The sequence below is a fragment of the Portunus trituberculatus genome, chromosome 46 (assembly GCF_017591435.1).
Source record: "Portunus trituberculatus isolate SZX2019 chromosome 46, ASM1759143v1, whole genome shotgun sequence".
In the NCBI taxonomy this organism is placed as follows: Eukaryota; Metazoa; Arthropoda; class Malacostraca; order Decapoda; family Portunidae; genus Portunus; species Portunus trituberculatus.
In genome coordinates, this window is record NC_059300.1 from 9,451,575 (window position 1) to 9,475,504 (window position 23,930).

The window sequence follows — 23,930 nt, forward strand, 5'->3', positions numbered from 1 at the left end:
TATATATATATATATATATATATATATATATATATATATATATATATATATATATATATATATATATATATATATATATATATATATATATATATATATATATATATATATATATATATATATATATATATATACACTCAGCTATCGCGCCCAATTGGAGCCGAAATAGCTGCGCCATAGCCGAAAACACGATAGCCGAATTGATCTTGGCGGGAAGACGGTTTTGGCCAATGAGCGCTCAGATATTCCATGACGTCATGATGGGGCGTGCGATAGCAGGCATCTGAGGTCGCGATAATGAAATTTTAGCAGCTTTTCATGGGTGCGTGATAGCAATAAAACACAATAGCCGAAGTCGCGATAACCGAGGGTTGACTGCATATATATATATATATATATATATATATATATATATATATATATATATATATATATATATATATATATATATATATATATATATATATATATATATATATATATATATATATATATATATATATATATATATATATATATATATATATATATATATATATATATATATATATATATATATATATATATATATATATATATATATATATATATATATATATAAATATATTGCTGCTCACTGTACATAAAATAGTAGCAGTAACAGACAATTTGTTTTTATTCTTGTTTTTAATAATGGTAGAAAATGATTTTCCACGTTAGAAACATAAAAAATTATTTTCCACTTGTTAGAAACTCATTGTATTTTGTAATGAGTCAGCAAATGAGTTAATTCCTATTTAGTATGAGATTCCAAAAAAGGTTACTGATTTGTAAATGAAATAATGAAAATAAGCTTGGAGAAAATAAAACATTTTATATCAAGTACACAAGACCAATTACTCACCTTAAAAATAAATTTGAGACATGAAACACTGAACAAAAGAAAAAAACTAAACTGAGCATGCATTAGTATTGTCAAAATATGAAAATATTTCAAAGCAGAACACATCTTTGCTTTCCACTTGCTGAATTAAGAAAAAACACAAACACACACACACACACACACATATATATATATATATATATATATATATATATATATATATATATATATATATATATATATATATATATATATATATATATATATATATATATATATATATATATATATATATATATATATATATATATATATACAGTAAAGTCCCGGGTTACGTCGGTCTCGAGTTACGTCAAACTCGTAGTTACGTCAGTCCACTATAAGGCAATTTAAGATAAAAAAAATTGAAAATTTATAAATCGTAAAGTGCGGGATTTATTGTTATTGTTGGTGGTTGCCCGCCACACCGCCCGCCTCATGCTTGAATACAATAACACCCTGCCTCAGTTCCACCACACCGTCGCCCCTGGCAAGAGTATTATCCTACTTCTGTGTTTACTGACTCAAGTTCTTAGTATCTTGCTCAATGGCACCAAAGAGAAAACTTCTTAGTGACAGCAGTGATGCTAAGAAAAGGAAAACCATTATGCTACAAGAAAAAGAGGACATAATTAAAAGACATGAGAAGAGAGGCAGCAGCTGTGTGTGAGGGAGGGAAGAAGAAAATGGGAAGCCCATTACCATGACAACGGGGAGGTTGACGACCTTGACGGCTCGCACACCCATCACAACAATAACAACTCCGGAGCCTTCGCCTGGGCCACACGACACTCACAGCTGACTTGCACCGTCTGCGCCTGTCTGCTGATCCCTATTGCCCTTTCCTATTGCATTTCCGCTGCCCACGCTTTTACTCCCACCGCACTGCACTACGCTCCCAGCTGTCCGCCCTGTGGGCGTCACAACATTCGACCTGCCCACCCTCCTGGCGGCCTCAGGCGTCCACCCCTCTCAACAACCAACAGTCCTTCGTGTTCGTGGCCCTAATCAACAACAAAAACAAGCTTGTGTTTCATATTCCTACATAGTTGTAAATAATATAACAATATAACCTTTAACTTACCTGAATGACCATAAACAATGATTGGTTGAAAACTTGATAACATGCTTTGAAATGTACGGAAACTCGAGTTACGTACAAAATCGACTTACGTCATGTTTCAGGAACATAACTCTGACGTAAACCGAGACCTTACTGTATATATATATATATATATATATATATATATATATATATATATATATATATATATATATATACACAACTATAAATATAAATAGATACATAGATAGATAAACAAGACAGACACAAATTGGCCTTAAGAAGCTAAAACAATGGCCTACTTGAACATGGTCTGGACGGCAACAATGGTGTTACAGTCTGATAGGGTGTCTTCTTCAGCAGAGTTGTTAAGCTCCTTATTAACCACCACCACATTCTCTGCCACGTTGATGCCAGCTCGCAGCAAATCGTCAAGGCTGCAATACAATCACCAGTATCACACAATTTGCATAAATAACAAATGAAAGATTTCATAGCACCAGTACAAGAGCTTGATACAAATCCCTGACTTTATTTTCTTTTGGCTATTATTTTAAATTTCTATTTAAATTTATTTGTTACTTATTAAAGGACTTTTGTCTTCTCTACTCAAAATACTATTAGCTTGTTAATCATAATTACCATTCTTGTTTTAATGCTTTATATCAATCAGTTGATAACCAAAGCTAAATTTCTCAGACAAGATTCACAAGAAGAATCTATTGGTGCAATAGTAAACTAAACTGAATTACATTTTTGTTTCCCAAAAGTAATCCCACAATATATTTTATAAAATCAATTTTGTCTTTGAAATAGATTAAAAATGGAAAGGAACTTACCAGTCAATGGAGCCCAACATCCAATAGACAAGAGGGAACCAAGAGATGGCATCAAGAAAGGCAACATCTGGTCTTCGCTCAAGCAAGAGGATAATAGGGTTCAGTAACGTCTTTTTTCTGTATAAAAATGCAAAAGATTTTTAATGCTTAATATTCAGTCTAATAATTATAAAATATAATTTCATATTTCTTGATTTCTATTGCATTTGACAGCACTTGTATTTTTTTTTTTTTCTTTTCTGATGAATAACAGCATTAATCCATGGAATCAAATACAGTGGTACCTCGACATACGAATTTAATTAGTTCCGTGATAATGTTGTACATATAAAAAAAATTGTATATCAAATCAATTTTTTCCCATAGAAATTAATGGAAATAGAATTAATTAGTTCTTGTGATATGAATTTACACCCCCCAAAAATTAACATGCTTTAAATACCAACCAAATATAGATTTAATATACGATAAATACAATGTTTATTGTATGCATGATATAAATGTACTATATTGCCCAAAATAACAACTTAATCTGCAAAACTCGAGACACGTTGATAGATGTTATCACGCAAGACTCAGGGCACGTCGATAGACGTTTAGGCTTTTTACGGCTATATTTTGGCTATTTTCTTTCCGTTTTCTTTGCTTGTGAGCTGGCAATACTCATCAGGAGTAAACACATGCTCTAGCTGTCATTGTGTCACCAACGATGGTTGGTGGGAGCAACAGTGATTTCACAGTGTCTGATTCCGCCACCTCTCCCGCACGCCTTACTTCTATACCTCGGGTCTCTCGCCATGTTACGGGGAGACAACTTTTGAATGAGAGAGAGAGAGAGAGAGAGAGAGAGAGAGAGGATACAAGGGGCCCGTTTTCTATCGCTCTAGCCAAGGCCACTGAACCTGATCGGACGCAAGTCCACGAAAACCGATGATACCACCTCCTTCAACCTGTGATATTTTGGTAACCATAACATCTAGAGACTTCTGTTTTTTTGCATTGCAAAGAGGAAGAGTTGCTTGTGGGCATAACACCATTTGTACTCACTCGCTTATTGAATCTTTAAGTGTAATCAATATGTGAATACAGGCTATTTTGTGTTTCTTACCAAACTTTTACTTTTGGGACCCATGAGTTCACAAAACTTAAGGAAAAATACACACTGCCGAGGAGCACAGACACATACATGCACAAAGGATGAACAATGATACACAACGCGGGTAGCTGAGCGATCGCAGCGCCACCTACCAATGGCTATTCGTACTTTAAAAATATTTTTGTATTTCAAGGCGTAAATTATATGAAATTTTTTGTTGTATATATATATATATATATATATATATATAAAAAATCATATATTGGGATGTTCGTATTTTGTGGTATTACTGTACCTACATATTTTACTTCAAATTTATTTTTATATAAGAGAGTTTTCATGTCAAACTAAGTCGTTTCTTTCTCTCGCAATCAGATAATAAAATACTATTTCTCTCACACACACAGGACAGGAAGACAGGAAGGATAAAGGGGGAGGAGGAGTGCTAATAATGATTTATGATAATATTTGTGTGGAGGATGTGTAATATGGTGAGGACAAAGTGGAAGTAATGGGAGTAACAATCAAAACAAAAGATTTGAAGAAGAAAAAAATTAGTTACATATGTTCCACCAAAGACTAATACATGGGGAACAGAAGAACATAAAGATATGCAAAGGGAAGTGATAAAGTGCCTAGATAACATGATAAGAAGAGACAGAAGAATACTTTTAGTTGGAGACTTTAACTGGAAAAAAGTACACTGGAGAAAGAAGTAATGGATAATGCTGGGCAGTGTAGCGAGGAAGTGTTACAGTTGACTATGGTTAATGCAATGGACCAATGGGTGGAGGAGTCAACAAGGTACAGAAGGGAAGAAGAACCATTACTTGAACTAGTTTTCACAAAGAAACCAGAGCCACCTCCAATCATAAAATACCTTAGTCCAATGGGGAGAAGTGATCATGTGACATTAGATATGCAAATTCAGGAGGAAGATGAGATAAGTTACAGAGAGGACTATAAAGGAGAGAAATTAAATTATGCAAGGGCAAATTTTGAAAAATTAAGGATCTATTTTGCTGATATTGAGTGGAGTAATATTATGCAGAGAAAGCCAATACAAGGGAAATATGACATATTCTTACAGAAATATAATGAAAGTAAAAAGTTTGTACCTGTTTATAGAGTTTAGAAAAAATACATGCTTGGTACAATGCTAGATGCATACAAGCAAAAAAGGCAAAAAATAAAGTGTGGAAGAAACTCATAAAGCAGGGAAATGATGATAACAGATGGCAGTACAAAGATGCCCAAAATGAATATACTGTATTAAAGTAAGGAGAGAGGAATAAGGAAACAATTGAAAAAATAATTAAAGAAGGGAAGACATACCAAACTGAGAAGGAAATGTGTGAAATAATGAATGAGAGCTTCAAAACGGTATTCACTGCAGAAGATGATTTCACAGAACCTAATAGGACATGGGTTTGCCAAGGATTACAGGAAATCGCAGTGCACGAAGAGGATATTGGAAGATTATTGGATAAGTTGAAAGTCAGAAAAGCAATGGGGCCAGATGGTGTATCAGGCTGGGTATTAAAAGAATGTAAAGAGCAACTACTGGATCCAATTTGGGAAATAATTACAAGTTCAATAAATGAAGGGAAAGTTCCACTAGAATGGAAAAGAGCCAATGTAATACCAATATTTAAAGGAGGAAAGGCAACTGAACCACTAAACTGCATACCAGTGTCACTTACAAGTGTCTTGGGGAAGCTATGTGAAATAATTATCAAAGAAAAATGGGTTAAATTTCCAGAAGAGGAGCAAGTCATATCGAACAGACAATTTGGGTTCAGGACAGGGCGGTCATGTGTATCAAACTTATTAAGCTTCTACTCGAGTTATTGCAGGACTAGAAAACAGAGATGGATAAGTAGACACAGTATACCTGGATATTAAAAAGGCTTTTGATAAAGTCCCTCATGGAAGACTACTTTGGAAATTAGAGAACATAGGAGGACTGCGAGCAACTTTGCTCGAATGGACAAGAGATTATTTGAAGGATAGGGAAATGAGAACTGTGATCAGAGATACACACTCATCTTGGGTTAGAGTAACTAGCAGAGTGCCAAAAGGGTCAGTGTTAGCCCCCATTATGTTTCAGATTTATGTAAACAACATTCACATTGGGATAAACAGTTATATAAATTTATTCACTGATGATGCAAAGCTGCTAAGAGTTATCAAAACCAGAGAGGACTGTCTGCTGTTGCAGGAAGATTCAAGCAAGATCTATGAGTGGAGCAGGAAGTGGAAATTGGAGTTTAATGCCAAGAAATGTCACATACTGGAACTAGGAAAGAGTAAAAGAAGACTGGTATGGAACTATATGATGGGGGAGGAAAAAATAATGAAGACTAAAAACGAAAAAAATCTGGGAGTGATCATATAGGAAAATTTGAGCCCCGTAAAAAACATAAGCAAGAAATTTGGACAATCATATAAAATGTTGACTAATATAAGAGTGGCATTTCATTACATGGATAAAGATTTGATGAAAAAAATCATCACAAGCATGATACGCCCAAGGCTGGAATATGCAGCAGTGGTATGGTCTCCGAGCTCTAAAAAGGATATAAGAAAATTGGAAAGGATACAGAAGATTGCTACAAAGATGGTGCCGGAATTAAAGGACCCCACATATGAAGAACGACAGAAACAAATAGGACTGCCAACCTTACAAGATAGAAGAGAACGTGGGGACCTAATAACAATGCATAAGATAGTAAATAATATTGAAAAGATGGACAAAGAAGACCTGGTGCTGTTGACAGAAGAAGATGGAAGGATGAGAGGACATGAAAAGAAGATCAAGATGAGGCAGTGTGTGAAGGATGTTGGAAAATACAGTTTTCCACACAGAACGGAGGAAAAATGGAATGCATTGGATAATGAAGTTGTTATAGCTCATAATGTGCATAACTTTAAGGAAAACACTATGAGCCCCGCTCAAATCTTGTACAATACAACTAGATAAATATACACACACACAATGGATATAGAAGAGGGAAAGGAAGATAGAGATGATTCATACAAAGGAGACTGATTAAATTACAGAAAGGCTGATATTGAGAATCTCAAGAACTATTTTAAAAATGTAAACTGGGAGGAGATGGAAAACTCAGAGACGATGCAAGAGAAGTATAACTTATTTTTGGAAATATACAAAACAGGAGTCAGGGAATATGCCCGAAATATAGACCTAAAGAAGAAGGAAAGAAAGATTGGTTTAATGCAAGCAAATAAGGAAAACTTCAAGGTAGCAAGAAATGAATATGTTAAGGTGAGGAAGGAAGAGGAAAAGAACTTTGAAAAGGATAATGTCGAAAAAATGTAAGGAGCAACCAAAATTATTCTAAATGGAAAAATTAGGCAAAGAGAAACAATAGAAAGGTTACAAGGGGAGAACGGGATGATGGAAGACCCAAAAAGTATGGCAGAACTATTAAATAATAAATTCCAGGTCTTTACTAAGGAATCTAAATTTGAAAGGCCACAGGGTAATAGAGAGACCATCTATATGGAAGGGATTAAAGTAACCAAGCTTGAAATAAAAGAGTTAATGGAGGAACTGGATGAAGAGAAGGCAATGGGACCAGATGAAGTCTCAGGCAGAATACTGAAAGAATGTAGGGAAGAACTAGCAAGTCCTATATACAACATCATAAAATGCTCAATAGAAAATGGAACAGTACCAGTAGAATGGAAAAGAGCTGAGGTGGTTCCCATATATAAGAGCGGAAGGAAGGAAGAACCTTTAAATTACAGACCGGTATCACTAACTAGTGTAATATGCAAGATGTGTGAAAGAATAATAAAGAAACAATGGATCGAGTTCCTTGAAGACAACAAATTAATATCAAATAGCCAATTTGGTTTTAGAAAAAGACGGTTGTGTGTAACTAATTTATTGAGTTTCTATTCTAGAATAGTTGATAGAGTACAAGAGAGAGAGAGAGATGGGTTGACTGTATTTATTTGGATTTAAAAAAGGCGTTTGACAAAGTGCCACATGCAAGATTACTATGGAAGTTAGAGGAGAAGGGTGGCTTAAAAGGAAGCACATTGAGATGGATAGAAAATTATTTGAGGGGGAGAGAAATAAGGATGGTAGTTAAAGATATGAAGTCCAAGTGGAGAGCAGTAGAAAGCGGAGTGCCACAGGGGTCAGAATTGGCACCAATACTTTTCCTCATTTATATCAACGACATGCCAGGAGTGAACAGCTACATAAATCTGTTTGCAGATGATAAGAAACTGTGCAGAGTTATAAAGCAAAAAGAGGATTGTGAAATACTGCAAGAAGACCTAAATAAGATCTGGGAATGGAGTAAAAGTGGGAAATGGAATTCAATGTGAACAAAAGCCATGTCATGGAAATGGGAAAGAGTGAAAGACGACCTGTGGGAATCTATAAGATGGGAGATGGAGTAGAACTGGAGAAAGTAAAAAGGAAAAGGACTTAGGAGTGACGATGGAAGAAAACAATCAACCGGTAAGTCATATTGATAGAATTTTTAGGGAAACATATAATTTGCTAAGGAATATTGGAGTAGCATTTCACTACATGGACAAAGAAATGATGAAGAAATTGATAAATACTATAATAAGACCCAGATTGGAATATGCAGGAGTAGTGTGGACCCCTCATAAAAAAACATATAAGAAAGTTGGAGAGACTACAAAAAATGGCTACAAGAATGGTTCCAGAATTTGAAGGGATGATATATGAGGAGAGACTAAAGGTTATGGATCTACCAACCCTGGAACAAAGAAGGGAGAGAGATCTGATACAAGTTTATAAATTGATCAACAGAATGGACCAAGTGGATAATGAGAAACTGATCCTGAGAGAAGAATATGACATTCGAAGCACAAGATCGCATAGTAAAAAGCTGAGAAAGGGAAGATGTCTGAGAGATGTTAAAAAATATAGTTTCCCGCAAAGATGTATTGAGACGTGGAACAGTTTAAATGAAGAAGTAGTGTCTGCAATGAGTGTGCATACTTTTAAAGTAAGATTGGATAAGTGTAGATATGGAGACGGGGCCACACGAGCATAAAGCCCAGGCCCTGTAAAACTACAACTAGGTAAATACATATACACACAAATACACACTGCATGTTGTAGTGGTTAGCACACTGAGCTCAAAACCAAGCAGCCCCAGGTTCGAGTCCTGGATGCAGTGAAGCAAATGGGTGAGCCTCATAATGTGTAGCCTAAAATTAAAATGACCTTGCAGTAAATACATATGGGATGTAACTAGAGGGATTGTGGCCTAGCTGTCCCAGTGTGTAGTGTGTGGTGTGGTCTCAATCCTACCTGGAGATTGGTTAGTATGAGCTCTGAGCTCCTTCCGTAGGGGAAAGGCTGGCTGAGTGACCAGCAAGCAACTGTGGTGGTGAATAACTCATAGATGTGAAGACAGTAGTCAGAAGCATTAATAAGTGGAATCCCACAAGGCTTGGTACTAACACCAGTCATGTTTGATATATATATATATATATATATATATATATATATATATATATATATATATATATATATATATATATATATATATATATATATATATATATATATATATATATATATATATATATATATATATATATATATATATATATATATATATATATATATATATATATATATATATATATATATATATATATATATATATATATATATATATATATATATATATATATATATATATATATATATATATATATATATATATATATATATATATATATATATATATATATATATATATATATATATATATATATATATATATATATAGATAGATAGATAGATAGATAGACAGATAGATAGATAAAATAAATAAATAAATAAATAAATAAATAAATAGATAGATAGGTAGGTAGATAGATAGATAAATAGATAGATATATGGATAAATAGATATATAATAACTCACCTGAAATGTGCTCTGAGTGGAATGATAAAATTGTAGATACCATTGCTTGCATAATCAGCAGCTAGGATGACAGCTCGGTTCTGCCAGTTGTACTCCTTGGCACTGCGGTAGGTACAGTGATCACAAACCTGCAGGATATATTTGGCTCAGTAATATTGACTTCACACCTTTCTTTTCAGCCTGGCAATGTTCAGCTTCATGCTTACTATAGTTTTTTTCTTTTTTTTTCTTTTAATTAAATCTTGATATTGTCACACTTTGTTCCGGAACTGTTTCAAGTGAGATCATTGACAAATTAATACTTACTATGTATTGTCATGGTTCACTTTATTCATACAAGCTTTCTTTTAAGTTTGCATAGAACTACCACATTATTATGATATTTTCAAATGGTTCCTGATTATACTATGTTTTTATCTAATACCTATTTATTAAGAATTCTCTTTAAGAGAATGACAGGGGCAAAAGATTCTCTATCTATTTCTAGTCTTTCACTGTCTCATTGCATCTACTAAATCTCTTAAGTCATTAACATTTCTCCCAATATTCTGCCATCCTACTTCATGGGATGATATGTTCTTGCAAACATCACATTTAACATACTTCTAAGTGATTAGTCATTCTTTCACTGTGGTTGCATCAAACCCCCTCAACAACTTCATATTTCATTCCTAATGCTTTGCTTGAAAAGTCAAATTGCTATGCAGACTTTCATCATCATATATTCTTCACATACCACAGTGATTTCTCTAGTAATAAAGTTCAAGCATTCCGATTCAGGATTTTTCTTTCATTGCAGATTAGACTTGTTTACATATATTATTGTGGGGTATAATTATACATGATTATCATATACCAGGAGACATTCAAAATACTTATTTTCAAGAACAGTACTGCCTAGTTACACATTTTACTATATTCATCCAACACAAGATATGCATTTCCTGGATATCTGACCAATAAATCCCTGTATGTTGAGAACTCAAACTAATATACTGAAATTTCCAACATATTCCAAAGTCTGATAGTACTCTTCATTATTATTGAATGTAGGTAGCCACTTTATGACTTTTTCTTCCCAGTAAATGTACTTAATATAAAGTATTTTAGTTAAAAGCAGTTTATCTATATAGGTAAACAGAAGCAGTACCTTTTGACATCACATTATACAGTTATCACCTCCACATAATATATGAGAACCACATAATGATATACTAGATCATTAACTTATCTCCTTCATTATCATCATTGTCAACATCACCTTTAGGAAGTTCAGTAGAGCAATGATGCTATTCCAGTAATCTGCGGTGTATTTCCTCTAAATAGGTTTAATTTTTCTATAAAAGATAAAAAAAAATAATGCTGCAGAGAAGCAGAAAAGTATGTGTCAACATAATCCACAAAACTGTCCAAGAGTACAATGTTGATGTTTTAATAAAGATTCCTTGGCAAAGCTTGCTATGCCATTTTATATAAGGTGCACATGAGAATATCAGGATGTTAAACTAAACAATCATCACGCTTTAAGTTTTGTTATAAATGAGAATGGAAAAAACAATAGAATGTTGACTGAAGAATATATCAGATAACAATGATAAAGGTTCTTATTCTGAATTTATATGCAAAAGTAAATAACAATCATTAATCTATTTATGAAGACAGCTCCCAGAATTGAGTCTTCTATCATATTAACAAAAGTCCACAGTTGAGATTTCTCACTATTGTATATAAAAGTGGAAAATTCAAGTAGCATATTGCCAGTGTGATTTAATTTACAAATGGCAAAATCAGACTTCCATTTTTCATAAAAGGAAAAAGCTAATATTCTGCTAATCTCCTAAAAACCATAAGACCATTAAATTTTCATCCCCTAACACACACCCAACACCACCACATATGGTTAAAATAAAAGAAATAACCGCACAATACAAATCATGAAATATTAATATCATGGTTTAATTTTTGTTTTACCAACCTTGAATATTAATATGGTAAAAAATTCTACCTGTCTACTTTCTTGCAAGATTTAAATTTAACCTACAAGGTTGATCAAGTAAAAAAAAAAAAAAAAAAAAAAAAAAATATATATATATATATATATATATATATATATATATATATATATATATATATATATATATATATATATATATATATATATATATATATATATATATATATATATATATATATATATATATCAGAATTTGTACAGAGGTACATTTCTTTGTATTGACTAATTATGGATGATGCCATTATTAGAATTTTCTAATCCCTTTTACAATCATGTAAAAAGCTTCAAGATAATATCTAAGAATTTCTGTAAAATATAACCTACTTCAAACTTCAATATTCAATATATTATATCTTTTTTTCAAGTTCCTACAACACATAGCTGTCTCTCTGAATGCACTAAAAATAAGTAAATACCAATGATAAAAGAATCTAAGTGACCCCATATGGCCTTGTGGACCACATTTCTATTACAAGTAGTTGTGTGATTTAGCTATCAGTGTGTATGTTTCTGAGTACTTTCCTGACTTGTTCAAGCTGTATAGTGACATTTCCTAGACTCTTTTAAATCACAAAATGGGAATACTTTACTACCATAACCATGATTAAGCACAAAGTATTCAGAGAGCATAAAGGGTTTCAAAAATGTTGTACTTTCTCACATATCAATGGTAATAAAGCACACAAAACAATTAAATTCACATATATATATATGAAATGGACACATCTTCAGTAGGTTCCATAGGTTTCCATGAGATGTGACAGTTCTGATCTAGGCACCATGCTGAGTCTCCTTTTTACCACATTGTCTTTAATGTCTACAGATGTGGCTTTTTTCTATAGTAATACTACAATAATAATCATGTAACCACAAAAAATAATACAGCTTAAAAATTTTCTCTTCTATTTTGATAGCTTAAAGAAATTGTAACTAATTATATTATGGTGTCTTATGAGCAGAGGTATCACAACTCTTTTACAAACATCTTCATTAAATCATATAAGGATGAAAGAGAAAGATATGAAGTGATTCAGACATTCATAGTTGGGTCATCAGCTGAACTGCTTTGAGCTACTCGTCTGAGTTATTTATATTTACTCTTATACTCTATTCTTTTTTTTTTTTACTTTAGTTCCTAATGGTATAATGGAAATGAACATAATGACCCTTTAACAAAATAGCAAGTTGAAATCCCATAATCCTATACTAATTTACTGATTTTAAAATATGTACAGATCCAGCACATGGCCTTATATCATTATAAACAAGTCAATCAATGATATGTGAAACAACAGTGTTCAATGTTATTCAATTTTGTCTCTTATAGAATGATATACTGACCACTCAAATATTTAGAGCATATAATTCAAACTCTGTAAGAATAAAGGCACATGTCTATACACGTGCTTGCTACTGCACTTGCACTGTTATGAAACTGAAACAACAGTGTGCAAAATCATAGTCACAATAGAAAAAATAAATGAACACCACCACAAAGTACCTATCACAAAATATGTACTTTTATATGAAACCATTCAAAATGTTCTTGGTTAATGATGGCTGAACAATGACAAGAAAAGTGACAAAGGGCATGGAGATAGTTATAGGTGAAGTGAGAATGAGTGAAGGATATCAGCAAAACAAATGTGCTGATTATTATATAAATTTTCCTGTTAGCACAGTGCATGACAGCAAATAGGGACAAAATATGTACAAATAGTTATAAACATTTTTTTGTATTTTCAACATCAATGATACACAAGGCAGAGATGGCTACAGTTGTGTGAGTTGGCAAAGTGCATTGACAGTCTATTATGCTGTCAGTGGAAGGCCACTGAGTTGGCTAAGTGGTAGGGAGGGTCATCAACAAAGTGCATGAGCTCTCAGTCACTCATACACTATTATACAGACATGTGGACCACTGAAGAAACAATTATACTGCTTTCTAGGTTAAGTGACAAGATTTTGATGTCTATAGAAAGCTACACAAATATGAGTTGGTATATAAAACTCTGAAAATCTTACCATCCTAAGTTCAAGACCTGAATGATATTAAAACCATGGTTCTCTTACCAAACTTACCCAAATGAACTGTATCACATTTTTTTGCAACTGGAGCTCAGCATTACTGTCATAAGCCAATCCTGCTTTGTGCAGAGAACAGATATGTTACTAATACTTCTACATTTGGTTAGAAACTGAAGGAATTATGCAACAAAAGAGGACCAGATGAGGTGTGTGGGTAGTGAGGAAATATAGGGAAAAATCATTGAAGTATGAAAAATGATAAGGTGCTTGGAAGGAAGCAGATGAGGATTTCTCAGATTTGGTTATAATGTTAGTTGCAAATTTTGTAAAATGGAAATTCACAAACATCAAAATAACTATATTTAATGGTTGATCACTTAGTAGATATGTCTAAAAGTAAACTGAAGTTCCATATACACTATATACATGAAAAAAATCCCTTTAAGTGCAAGTCACAGGGTGAAAGATTGTTAATAAGTCGAAAGAAGCATAGTAAAGACCACAAATAAGAGGAAACAAATGAAGGCATGAGGAATTCTCAATGACAGCTTTTCAACTCTACATACATGTTTACTACTCAAAAATTATAAATGAGATATATCCTCTAAGAATGAACTAAAATATCAACTTCAAACATTATAAAAAAAGCATAATCGTAAAGGGAATAGATAAATTCAACATCAAAGGAAAAAAAAAAAAAAAAAAAAAAAAAGCTTCCTGGTCTCAGAAAATACTTATTCAAGCAATAACAAGTGATCCAGCTGTCCTCTCATGAACCACCTGAGGTGAGTCAAACACAGCAATGTGCTTCATTGTGAACATAATTTCTGTCATATGGCCAATTCTATGTTAGAGGAGAAACACACAAAACTGAGTTCAGCCACCACTAATTTGTGTTAAGTTTCAAAGGGATCATCGTCATATTTCTTCACAATGAAGATAATCTTTAAAAATATCTTGAACTTAGATATTGCTTAGTTAATAATGTAAAAAAGGAAACATTCTTTGCAAAATTTATCACTCGATGAAAAATAAAGTAAGCTATATATAGGAAAAGAAAAAAAACTTCTGAACTACTATGGTGATACTGAAATGCAATTTCATGATGATAATAATAATAGCAGTGTGGTGCAAATAAAGCAACCATGAGCCAGTGTGAGTTAACGCTCCTTTGACATGTTCGGAAAGCAATATACTTTCTCCCATTCATGGTGTAATGACACATTTCACCACTTAATATTAAGTCATTCACTGGACAAAGTAATAAATCAGTGCAGCATTAAGCATGCTGTATCTGGGAAAGATATAAATCTTGAAAACACTTTATCATTCATGTGTATAAGTGAATACTGGTGGGACCAATCTCTTTACTGGGATGAAGTTACATGATAAAGTGGTACAATGCATCACTATTAAGCCAAAGGATTTGTAATATTGCTTAATCAATCAATGAATGGGTTATTGCTCTCGCTGGCTAACAGTAATTCAGCCAGTCGTGAAACCATGAAGAGAAAATACACAACAATTATCATGCAAGACTTACAGATCTGATTCTACTCTGAAAGGATAAAGAAAAGTTGTTAACTAGACAGCAATAGAACTTAAAACTGATGGAATAAAGACTGAACACAGCAACAAACCAATAACATTCTATCTAATACTGTAACTACACAACATAACATAACTTATATTATTCCAAAGTCCAGTGCTGATATATATATATATATATATATATATATATATATATATATATATATATATATATATATATATATATATATATATATATATATATACTGTGGTTTCAGCTCTTGCCAGTCAATGGTATATAACAGACATGTAGTGCACTGATTAACTGTCAGGTAATAGAAAACTTTTTGAATTTACAAATCCTTTGATGTTGTTACTAAATTACAACTTGTCATTCATTTTATAAAGCATGGTGTTCAAATTAAATTTCATTTGCTTTACCAGTGTTCTTGAAGCCATTCTTTTTTTTACATAATAAAAACAAATGCAAAGGTAAGCATATAATCTATAAAGCTAGAATGAAATTCATAGCTTGACAAAATACATGAGTGAACAATTATCATTAATCTTGATTTAGGCAGTTTTGATTATTCTTGCAAACTAATATATATATATATATATATATATATATATATATATATATATATATATATATATATATATATATATATATATATATATATATATATATATATATATATATATACTAAATTTTACAACTTTAATAAAGATTGAATTCTGAAGAAAAAAAATGCCCCATTAAATTTTTCATGCTCATTGTAGTGTAGTGTGCAGAAATGGGGTTTCTTTCACTAAAAATGAAAATTTATTACTTAAGTAAAATATAACATTTTACTCATGATCTGATATTGCAAATATTCAAGGTGCTTTCTTAGCTAAATTTGCTATGCTTCTGAAAGTGATAACCTTTCCTTTTCAATAACACTATGGTTAAACATATTGAATATATTGAAAACACTTGAAATAAAAGTGATAAACACTCAGTAGGAAAATGGTATCTGCCAAGACATACTCAACAGTGATCTTCATCTTCTCTCTAATTAATTATCTATCTTTCAAGTATTTGAAATACAGCTATATATCCAGTTAAAACATGGTTAATTTTCAACTAAACAGTATTAAAAGTACTGGACTGGATATAAACTGAAATTGGCAGTTGGTTGAACATGTATTGCTATGGTGATACAAAATTTACCTCATGCTATAAACACCAATGACAAACACATCTCATAGGTAAATACTTGCTCACTCTCATTCTGTCTCCTACATAATAAACAAGGCTGATGTTTCAAAATTACTTAAACAAGAATAACACATCTGCCTCTTGTGTCAATGAAGTAAGTGAATAGACTGTTGTGATGATGAAAGGATCGAAACACAACATGAAGCACTTGTTTTCTACGGTTTAAGCTGTTGTCTTCTTTGAACCTAAGGAATTTTCTAAATAAGACAACAATCAAAATGTTATATAAAGTATTTCTACTTCATCCTGTAGTTTCACTCACCATCACACTGCAACTACTGCTACTGATACACAATACAGTAATCCCTCATTATATGAAGGCCTGCTGCATGAATTTTCAAACTTATGAAGATGACAGATAAAGGACAAAAAATTGCTACATAAAAAAATTTCCCTCGAGTACAAAAAATCACAACTAAAATGTTTAGAAATATCAGTCACTGCCCAGCACAGTTTTGTGAATAATGAAAAAAAAAAAAAGAGATACATAATAGTTTCTACTTTCTCAATCTCTTCCAGTCCTCCCAGGCTATGAACATGACCTACCAATTGCCCAACTTATACAGATTAACTGAGAAGTGGTTAGACACTATGAAGTGCACAATGGTGTCATTGCTTTAGTAAGTTGCTATGAAGACCTCATTCAATCTAAGAAATGACCATGCAGCAAAAAAGGCACCAGTTTTTTTTTTCCTTTTTTTGTCCAAGACTTGGCCTCCTACAACAGATTCTTTTTCCTCCACAATGATCAACTTCCTTGCATCAACAGCTCAAGTCCCCTGTACTAGCCAGCATTAAGTAGTAGTTTGCAGGTATGAATACATGTCTAGACAACCATAATAACAATACAAGCCTTCTGATAATTACTAATATGTACTAGTAGTGCTATTCCTGCATATTATATTAGACAAAACTGTATTTATTTTTGTAACTAAAATATGTACGGAAAAATTAAGTTTCATATGAACGTCCTTTATTTCAATGTATCTAAATAAGGAAAAAATAAATATATCTATTATATGAAACATTCTAATAAAAAGGGTTTTTTAAATTCCTATCCTCTTTATATAGTGAGAGATTACTGTACATGGATTACTCTTGGGTCAGGATAAAGATGGTGTCTTAAAGGATGCTTTCTATTATTCAGTCTGCAAAATTTTACAAAGAAAATTTATGCAAGTTCAATCATTAATTTACTATTCTAGAGAAAGTGTAAATCTAGTACTGCAGGACCAATTTTAATTTGAATGTGTTCTAGTGTGTATGTGTGCATACAACTGGTATGAGGGGTGAGCAAAAATATGATGTGTGTGTGTGTGATTCACTGTTTGATCTGCTGCAGTCTCTGACGAGACAGCCAGACGTTACCCTACGGAACGAGCTCAGAGCTCATTATTTCCGATCTTCGGATTGGCCTGAGACCAGGCACACACCACACACCGGGACAACAAGGTCACAACTTCTCAATTTACATCCCGTACCTACTCACTGCTAGGTGAACAGGGGTTACACGTGAAAGGAGACACACCCAAATATCTCCGCCCGGCCGGGGAATCGAACCCCGGTCCTCTGGCTTGTGAAGCCAGCGCTCTAACCACTGAGCTACCGGGCCGTGTGTGTGTGTGTGTGTGTGTGTGTGTGTGTGTGTGTGTGTGTGTGTGTGTGTGTGTGTGTGTGTGTGTGTGTATGAATAAATAAACAGATAAATAAATAAATTAATTAATTAACAAATATATATATATATATATATATATATATATATATATATATATATATATATATATATATATATATATATATATATGTATATATACAAACAAAATAGTCTAGATACATATATTGGTTTATTGCACAAGTGCTGCAAAGTGTTTGAAAATTCAACAGATTGGTCTTACCTGTGCTAGCTGTAGGCAACAAAGGGGCTTCTTTTCTTTCAACAGGTAACAGAGGGTGGGACTCACACCAATATATGGGGAGACAGGTGGAAATCCCTTGATGATCCTGTAGTGAACCATTATCAAATAAACGGCTTTGGTTTAGTGCAGGTACAGTATATTTTCTTTATGATACTATATACAATGGTTAGCTTCAGAAATAATTCAATATGTACCTAATTCTGACCAGTAAAATAATTTGGGCTACAATCTATAAAGTAATGGACATGACAGTACTACTCATTTTGTACATGACGAGCTACAAAGACATGAGGAATTCCAAACAACAGCCACTCACGCAATCATCTCTGACGGAGACCGCCAAGGCACATCATCAACCTCATCATCACTCTCTCCTGATACATCTTCACTACCTCGTTCCTGGCTTGAAATATTGAGGCTGGATCCAGTGAACATATCTGGCACAGGTAGAATGGATGGACGGCGGGTCTCTGCAAATGGATAAAAATAACAATTCTGTTCATCACTGGGTGAAATAAAAATTAACTGAAGTTTGCATGAAAATAAAGATAGTTAGATTTGGTGATATTTTGTCATGTTTCATGAATATTTTACAAGACTCTCTTTTTAAACATTCTCATGTCAACAGTGAGTAAAATTTCATGAATAATTCTATGTAATGCACAATTCTACATGACAAATAGTGGTGGCTTGCTATAATAAATTTTCATATCACAAATGCTTTATACCAAATAAACTGACCCTTATATGGCAGTACAGGGTCTCAAATTATCAAGACTCTGTCAATTGACTGTATATAAATGTTCTTCCAAAAAATTACTGTATACATTTTCCTCCAGAAATGATGTCATTCAATATATAAATACAAAATATTTTTTTTCTACATTTAGATAAAGGTATTCCAAATGGATATAAGGTCAATGTTATACACACCGGGGCGTTTGTCTGAGACACTGATAAGGGTGTCGGAGCGTGGGACATCAAGAAAATTACCACCACTTAAGGAAGGACTATTAGATTTTGTTGTGTCTTCTCGCTCCAGCTTGTGTCTTGGATGGCTTTTGCGCAGCTCCATTGCTAAATAATAAAGTAAGAAACATTAATGAATATTGATAAGAAATATTCTTTAGATAAAAAAATCTTTCCTCAAAAATAGAGACAATTTCATGTGGTACAGCATTCAATCAGTTCTACATCAGAAAATAGCTGATAAATGTTTAAGTATCTTTAATTGATTATAACATTTCCAAATTTCAAACAATTGAGCATTAATTCTTGTCACTTTTCTAATAATTACATTCACAATCAAACTCACATTCTCCTTCCTCCTGAATGAGTTTTTGTTTAGTGGAAGTTACCAAGGCTTCCTCCCTGGTAATATGTCTTCCTTGTTCTTCTTCCCACTTCTCCCTTCTCCGATCCACCTCCTCCTCCAATTTCTTCTGCAGCTCGTTGACAGAAACTGGAAGAGAGAGGCCTGAGTCATGGTTAGTGGGTGTTGCTAGGAGCAGGGCTGGTACCTTCTTGCAAGGTACACTTCCTTCCAAGGTGTGACTCCCCAGCATGGCTTTCTTTCCACTTTCTCCTCTGCCCAACCCTTCCCTTCTCCACAATGACTTGCCAAGCCAAGCCAAGCCTTTGGAAGCCTTTACTGAAGCTTAGTGTTGAAGGCTCTCAAGAGCTTCATAGCTTATAATTGGTGTATGGACCAGGAGTACTACAAAGCTCTTGTGTCTGCTGGCAACTCATATGTATAATCTATAGTGTTTAAAGTGCTAAGGTAGGAAAATACTTGTATACAATAAAATTTGAGGTATATACAAATTTTCCTTAAGAAAGGCTTGCAAGGCATGGTGATGGATAGGTTGGGGCACAATATAGGGCAACAGGTGAAGAGTGGTAGACAAGTACTGCTTAAGACTTCTGTAGTCACAAAACTACTTTGTCACATTCACCATAAAAAGCCATGCAGGGTTATGCTACAAGATAAATGTATTTTATCTATTTCAGTTTATACTGAAGCAAAGGGTTATATTTAGTGGAATGAGAATTTATATCTTTTATGATATATTTGTGATATTTGCAGAATAACTTACTCAGTACTGCTAATTCTAGTGCAAATAGATACAGATACACAGCATGCTTTTGTGATTTACATATGTACACATTGAACATATAGACAAACATTCAGTGTTCCTGTGCTTAATGCTTATGATAACCTGTAAGGAACAAGTCTGTGAGATTTGACTGCATCTGACAAAACATGGAAAGACAAGGACAACTACAGCACACCATACTTGAACATATTAGATTATGGAAAAAACAACTCAAAGCATGTGTGTGTGAGAGTATGTGCATGTGTGCTTTAGTATAATATGCTGTTGCAACAGTGTACATAACTGTTAGTCATGAATATTTGTCACATGAATGTTTAGAAAAAAACCTAGCATCAGCAAGCTGTCATTGTCATGTTTCTTTTATAACTGCAACAAAACTATTCAACAAAAATATTACACAAACAATGGTAGATTTCCATTTTTATGCTTTTAAATCATAACTTGAATTATATTTTCTTCAATGAATATTGTGAAATGCTGCCAATTTTCTGTCTATCATGTAAAGCATGTAAATCTTAGTGATAAATAGTACTCAAATAATTCCTGCAAGATAATGTTCAAATATACGCATAAAAGTGTCTAAATAGGATGCGTACACGTGAATGAACAATATAAAACTTTTATGGTTGTACACAGCTTTTTACTTGCCATCTACATACACTAAACAGTCGATCAATGTCTTAAAATCACTGCACACTATGAATTCAGAAGGAAATATTCAAAGGTTTCCTGAGGGTACACCAGATTAAAAACATATATATATATATATAGTAGATACCTTCAAATCTACTTCATAACTCCATATAAAGGAATGTGATGCCGCTTGTCACATTTGGCTATTCAATAAGGAAAGCTCGGCCTAGAGCAAAAATTCAGTGCAAAGAAAGTTACATAAAACTTACATAAGTACATATATGAAATGTGATAAAAGTAATGGAACCAGAACACAGTCATGGGAATGCAGCACCATCAGTATGCTGTGGGGACTTGTGCTTCTATCATTTAGATCTACATTACACTCATTATTGTAACCATGTTTACATTCTCACATGTGACTTTATTACGTTAAGTTTCAAGAGAACATACATTTATTTGTGTTAACTTGGGAACTGGTAAAGGAACCCCTTAAAATGATAGAAGAGGCCTACATACAGCAATGAAGCAATGGGACACACGAGGTACTTGTGCTTGAAGAGGGACAGAATATAACTGAAAGATCAGTTAGATGAGATTAAAAGATTGCAAGAGCAAATATTTGGAAAAATTAGACTTGTGTAACTAAATCATGTATAGGTAAGGTTTTCTCAAATGATACATCAGCCATTGTTTTTCCACTGCCTCTTTCGCTGGTTAAGTCTAGCTCTGCTGGCCTGACACAACTTGGGAAGTGCTTTACATTATTAGAGGAATCAAGTTCAAAGCGCCTCTACTTGTCTCACTATTTAAATCCAGTTCCTTTTATCTGTGAGGTGAGCATACTGTCTTACACCAGAAGTCCCAAATCTGATAAAAGTAGACAAATAATGGAACATACTCTGCTTCAAGTATAAGGCCACAATATCTAAACATTTCCCTAAACTGATAAGAGTAATTATTCTAAGGTAATTAGTTATAAGTGATGAAAAGTATTTAGGAATATTTTCTGAACCAGTTACTACGGCACTAATCAAATTTCTATTTAAAAACTATAAATAAGCATTCTTAAAAGTGATTTTACGAATACCAATGTAAATCAGCCTCTAAAGTTAAATGATCTAATTTATCTAATTTTCATCATCTAAGCATTATTAAATATGTACAGAACTTCATTTTAATTCAGGAATTTGTTTTTCAAATGTTTGAAATTATACTGGAAATGTAATAGTTACAATCCTGCAACTGGATATCAGTTTAATTTACAAATAGTTTATATGTACATTCATTTTGAGATTCTAATTTGTCTATGAGATGTTTAAATAAGAAAGCATGGCATTTTATTGCTCAACTTTCACTCAATATTCAGATACCTACTGTTTTCAAAATGAACCAATACTACTCACTTAAGAACAAGGACAGAGTGAATGGAATTGCTCAGTATTCAAATGTGAATACAAACAAATCTTTTTAGTATACTCAGACTTTTCTTTGAAAGATTCATCGTAGATTTAACTTTTATCTTAGTTTGTTGAAATATTATAGTAATTTTCTTTAAAATTATGCAATACAATAAAATTGTACAAATTATGAAAATCTCATAGGAGTAAAAGAATAAACAGTATAAACGCAATATTAAAAAAAAAAAAAGGTGACTACGTGAATATTGGAATTTACTATTCAGATCTGAATATAAGTACATAAGTACCTTGCATTGTTATGTTCATATATATGTGTATATATACATATATGTGTGTGTGTGTGTGTGTGTGTGTGTGTGTGTGTGTGTGTGTGTGTGTGTGTGTGTGTGTGTGTGTGTGTATATATATATATATATATATATATATATATATATATATATATATATATATATATATATATATATATATATATATATATATATATATATATATATATATATATATATGAACACTATCATAAATCATTCAGAAGGTGGGAAAAAATGTGGTGTTCTGTGACCAATGACTTAAGTAGTGGTGCTGGCAATGGTGGTGACAGATGAGATAAGAAGGATATAGTGGTGGTGGTGGTGGATGAGATGAGAAGGATAAGGGAATGTGGTAAGGAGTGTCATCTCACAACTGGGTTTGAGTGCAGCACTCCCAGGCAACACAAACTGGTCAAGGATCACGGGAAACAGAAAAGACAAGAAGAAAAATCATGGAGAGGGACAACTGATTGGATATCTTAAAAAGAGGAATAAATAATTAATCTATTTTTATGCATGTAGATTAACTAAGTTTTAGTATCACTGATTTTTTTTTTATATATAATTTGTTTTCCCTGCATCCTCTTATCACTCACATCTGATATCTCTTAACTATCAATTCACCTCAAGTTAGTACCGTATATGTCAGTTTACAAGACAACACTGCTTCAGCAAAACAATCTAAAACCCAAGGCTTACTAGGATTCAATACAGAGAGATTTGGATATGCTTTGAAACATTCTTGTTTCAAGTATCAAGGAAACTGGTCTATGTACAGAACCAGTCAATGAAAAATTCACTTATTTCACCACTTTCAAAAAATTATAAACTTTTGCACACACAAGCA

General features: G+C 32.8%; 1 protein-coding gene across 23 annotated transcripts in view; it reads right to left on the minus strand.

The window, feature by feature from the left end:
• Positions 1 to 23,930, minus strand: part of LOC123519872 (potassium channel subfamily T member 2-like) — a 624,454-nt gene that overhangs the window by 72,353 nt on the left and 528,171 nt on the right. For 16 of the 23 annotated variants that reach the window (XM_045281480.1, XM_045281488.1, XM_045281484.1 and 13 more), the window contains 8 exons: positions 19,920 to 20,066; positions 19,538 to 19,681; positions 18,921 to 19,074; positions 18,584 to 18,689; positions 15,438 to 15,452; positions 9,853 to 9,980; positions 2,804 to 2,920; positions 2,267 to 2,401 (listed from right to left, as the gene is read on the minus strand). In XM_045281480.1, coding sequence (XP_045137415.1) covers positions 2,267 to 2,401; positions 2,804 to 2,920; positions 9,853 to 9,980; positions 15,438 to 15,452; positions 18,584 to 18,689; positions 18,921 to 19,074; positions 19,538 to 19,681; positions 19,920 to 20,066 — 946 coding nt within the window. Of the gene's footprint in view, positions 1 to 2,266; positions 2,402 to 2,803; positions 2,921 to 9,852; positions 9,981 to 15,437; positions 15,453 to 18,583; positions 18,690 to 18,920; positions 19,075 to 19,537; positions 19,682 to 19,919; positions 20,082 to 23,930 lie in introns of all 23 variants that reach the window. The other 7 variants (XM_045281478.1, XM_045281487.1, XM_045281489.1 and 4 more) reach the window with 2 other exon arrangements.